The sequence below is a fragment of the Macadamia integrifolia genome, chromosome 7 (genome assembly GCF_013358625.1).
Source record: "Macadamia integrifolia cultivar HAES 741 chromosome 7, SCU_Mint_v3, whole genome shotgun sequence".
NCBI classification, from domain to species: Eukaryota; Viridiplantae; Streptophyta; class Magnoliopsida; order Proteales; family Proteaceae; genus Macadamia; species Macadamia integrifolia.
The window spans coordinates 32,395,337-32,399,301 of record NC_056563.1 but is presented as its reverse complement, the minus strand read 5'-3'; the positions used below and the strand labels follow the sequence as shown (position 1 = coordinate 32,399,301).

The window sequence follows — 3,965 nt, the reverse complement described above, 5'->3', positions numbered from 1 at the left end:
CCCCCCCCCCCTACTTTCAAACTTTCAATCTCCTATGATACATTACACACAAGGAAAAGCCTTTGAGCATTATTCCAAATGAATGAAGATTTAATGATTAAACTCATCGAAGTTAAAGAGTTCAAGTCAGTGACTCAGTTCAAATTAGAACTCTTATCAAAATGGAGGCTTGATAAATCTTAATTCTCTCTCCAAGTCCCAAATGTCTCTTATGTGAAGTGTATTTGATGGTGGATATCCAGATTAAGTATTACAGCTTTTATGATGAATTTCTTAGAGGGCTTCTATCATTTTCTATTGTCCAGATGCCAAATTGAGGGTTTCATAGATGTCTTCTTCCTTACACCACTAAATTTCCATAAACATAATCAAACAAACATTGCATCAAGAAATATAAATAAAACACATGATAAGAACTACCGCCTCAATCTGACAGAAGCATAATAAAAGCGAAAATGTAATGACACAAAATACTCATAATTGATTAGTAGATGGTTCTAAATATTTAACAATAACATAGACAAAACACCCCAGAAGGACTTCAGTCTGCTGTTACCAACTTACCATCATAAGATTCAAGTTGTGAGAGAATATCTTGCCAGCGACCAAATATTATCTTTACATTGTCCTTCTCTCCCCACCCAGTACAAAGCATTCGATCATAGACCTCAGGGTGAGCTTCAACAATTGTATGTGTAACTGGTGCGTACTGCTGAATAGCTGTGTCTATAAGGCCCATTCCAAATCCAATGTTCAAAATATGCCCACCTCCAGAGCAAATAGCCTTTGCATGAGCCTCCATCAATGGCTTCTCCCAAGCCATCATGATTGCTTTGCTATTGGAGTCCATCAACTTATCCTCACTAAAAGTAACCCTATCTTCCAGGTAGTCACTGTCAGAATCACCATCTTCTTTTGCAGCCCTTGCAATTGTACCCAAGACCAACTCAGCTTGAATGCCTGATCAAGTACAGAAACTTGTTATCAAAAACGCAGGATACACCCACTAGGGTTAAAATGCATATCACATGCAACATGTATAAATTTGTGCTTATGTGCACAATTGAACATATCTTTTGAGTAACCATACTTGTGCTCAAACAAATGTATGTTACAGACATAGAGAAACAATAATTTAGAAACAAAACTGATAGTACGAAAGTTAAAAGATGCTGTCGTTAGGCTACAGTCCACTATTGTACTTTTACAAATGGAATTAAGATTTAGCCCTCCTTGGGAAATATCAGACCTCACTCCTTGTTTTCCCCATTCTTTTTTCTTTTTGTAATGAATGTATGAAATCTCAATTTTGGAGCATATAATTGTTGATTTTGACCCCTCAAACCAAAACACAAGTTGTTTCAACATGCCCATGTCCACAGAGGATGAAGTTCCAAACCATGGCCATAGTTCTGAAAAGAAGAAAGGAAATAAGGGATAAACTGTAGCCCAGATCAATCAGACATAATAGTGGCAACTCCTAACCAAAAGATTGCATCCCAATTGGTCCACCAGGTAACTTTTTCCTCCAATCAGACATAATAGAGCAAATATTTTAGCAGCATCACAACAATAACTTAAATTACTGATCTCAACTCATTATCAACTGCTGAAGCATACAAGCCATATCAAAATTATTTCTTCCTGAAAAAAATCAAATGCTCTAACTTAAATTCATATATACAATTAGAAGTAGAGAAATTTCTCAATACACTGCAACTGATCTACATAGTGTAGTGTGTGGAAATAAGTGTGGGACAACACTTGAATCATTAAAAGGAAGGGTATGGGCATGACTGTGGGGTTCATATTAAGGACGTAATCTGATCAAAGGAGCGGGAGCTGAAAGTCCACATACGAAGATTTCTCTCCATCCAAATATGCGTAATATTAGCACAAAAGGCGAGCTTCCCATATCTACAAAGGTTTCGTTCCATCCAAATATGACCGGTTTTCAGTTCTACATAACTTTCAGATATCATCCATTTTAATCAGTAAACTCGGGTTCCAGTCCCAGATGATATGCAAGACAAAATTAACTAGTAACAAAATAACAAATTCTAGACCACTTCAAACCCTTATTCAAAAAGGGGGAAATTTTGTAGAGAGCAATACCCTTACGAGGGTGCTCCCGGTATTGTTGGAACTTTAATAGATAAGACATTGACGTTGTGAGTTCAATATCTAATAGAACAGATAGAGCGAGGAACAAAAACCTGCGTTGAGAAGAGCGTCGAATGCTTCCTGATGGCCAGAATCCATGGCTAAGTCACCGGCCGTGACGTTTGAAGGAGAGAGGGCGTTCCATGGTGCGCCAGCTGCGAGCAGAGCCTTCACTATGTTGGCGTGGCCGTGCTTCGCTCCGTGCATTAGTGGAGTGAGGCCTTCTCCGTCGAAATACGATACATCGGCGCCAGCGTCTATCAGAGCATCAACTTTGGCTAAGTCACCCGACCTCGCCGCCTCGCACAGCTCCTCTCCTGCCTCCATTCCCGTTAATTGCTGTACCCTCACCCAGTCGCGCAGCACCAGGGAAACTTTGGTTAGCCACTCGGGCGGCTTAAACCGGGCAAGGCACACTACTTAATAGTTGTTAGTGATTAATATCGGTATCGGATATCAAGATCTATACAGATACATATCGGATCGTATTTCTTAACGAAAAGAAAAACAATAAAACCGACACATCAACTCAAAAACTGTTGGAAAACAAATTAGATTGTCTCAAGGAGACATCAAAATTTTAAATTAATTGAGTGGAGAAAATTAGAAAACCTTGAGGATCGATATCGGCATATAATAATATAACTGATTTGATACCGCTATTTAATTCCATGGTTGTTCTTGACTTTTCCTTTTCGTGCAACTGACTTTGACAGATTAAGAGAAAATTTTATATAATTATTAATTATTAAGAAAATATGGCAAAATAGAAAGTAAAAGAGAACAGTGGAACTCAGTAAGGTGATTTTCATAATATTGATCTATATATATTTTAGGGAGAGAGTTCTATGAGCAATCTATTGGATATCTGCCAACACAAACAACATGGAGGAGTGCACACATTAGGTGTGATGGATGGTATTTATATCTAAGAGGGTAGAGAGGTGATTTCATTTGAAGAGAAGAGATAAAAAAAAAAAAAAAAAGGATGCTAACATCTCTCTTTTATTTTGTTTCAGTTTTAGGCTTAAGTAATTTTAATTAAGAGAGTTTTCTTACACCGTTGGTACAATAAAAGTATACCCATCTAGGATCATTATTGTTCGTCTTTTTACCTATAATACAAAATCTATAAAACCCTCCTTATCGTTCCAGATACCCTCTCAACACTATCTAAATATGTTGGTCAAGGAAAACCATCCCTCGTAGTTTTATATCGAGATCAACACCCACAACATAGCGTGATTGAAAATGGATTCACTTTTTTTTTTTATTGGTAGAAAAAGTCCTATTCTTTAGATTGAGAGAGACTTGTAGTCAAGGTGATGTCAATCACGGAATGGAATTTAATTAGGGAGTAAACTACAATATTATCTTCCCTAAAAAACATATATTGAAGACAATATTCAGGAAAAATAAATGCATAAGTGAATGACATCCTCAATCACAAGCTGAACACATAAAGAGATTTAGTACTTGTTCTTGTAATGTAAGAGTAGAGATGTTTACAATCCGCTCATAATCCACTCAAAGCTCTCCGAAGTTGTTTCCAGCATAACCATTTGTCATAGCCAAAGCCTCTTGAACTAGAATGGAAATAAAAATTACAGGTTTTATGCCTCTTGCATTTGATTGGCATAGAAAATGATGATCCTTCATATGATCGTGTGTTATTATGTGATATGCCATAATATGACCAATCAATGGAAGAACACGTGTAGCCGAAAAGACGACCAACCCTTCTTAGTTACACTTTTGGAATAAAAAAATCTCTCTAGATCTAATTTTTCCCACATCTTCCA

At 37.1% G+C, this 3,965-nt stretch overlaps 1 protein-coding gene across 1 annotated transcript in view; it reads right to left on the bottom strand.

Annotated features, from left to right (window-relative positions):
- The window catches only part of LOC122085180 (protein arginine N-methyltransferase 2), a 5,639-nt gene that overhangs the window by 512 nt on the left and 1,162 nt on the right, over window positions 1-3,965 (bottom strand). The window contains exon 2 of the mRNA XM_042653644.1: window positions 565-960. Coding sequence (XP_042509578.1) covers window positions 565-960 — 396 coding nt within the window. The remainder of the gene's footprint in view (window positions 1-564; window positions 961-3,965) is intronic.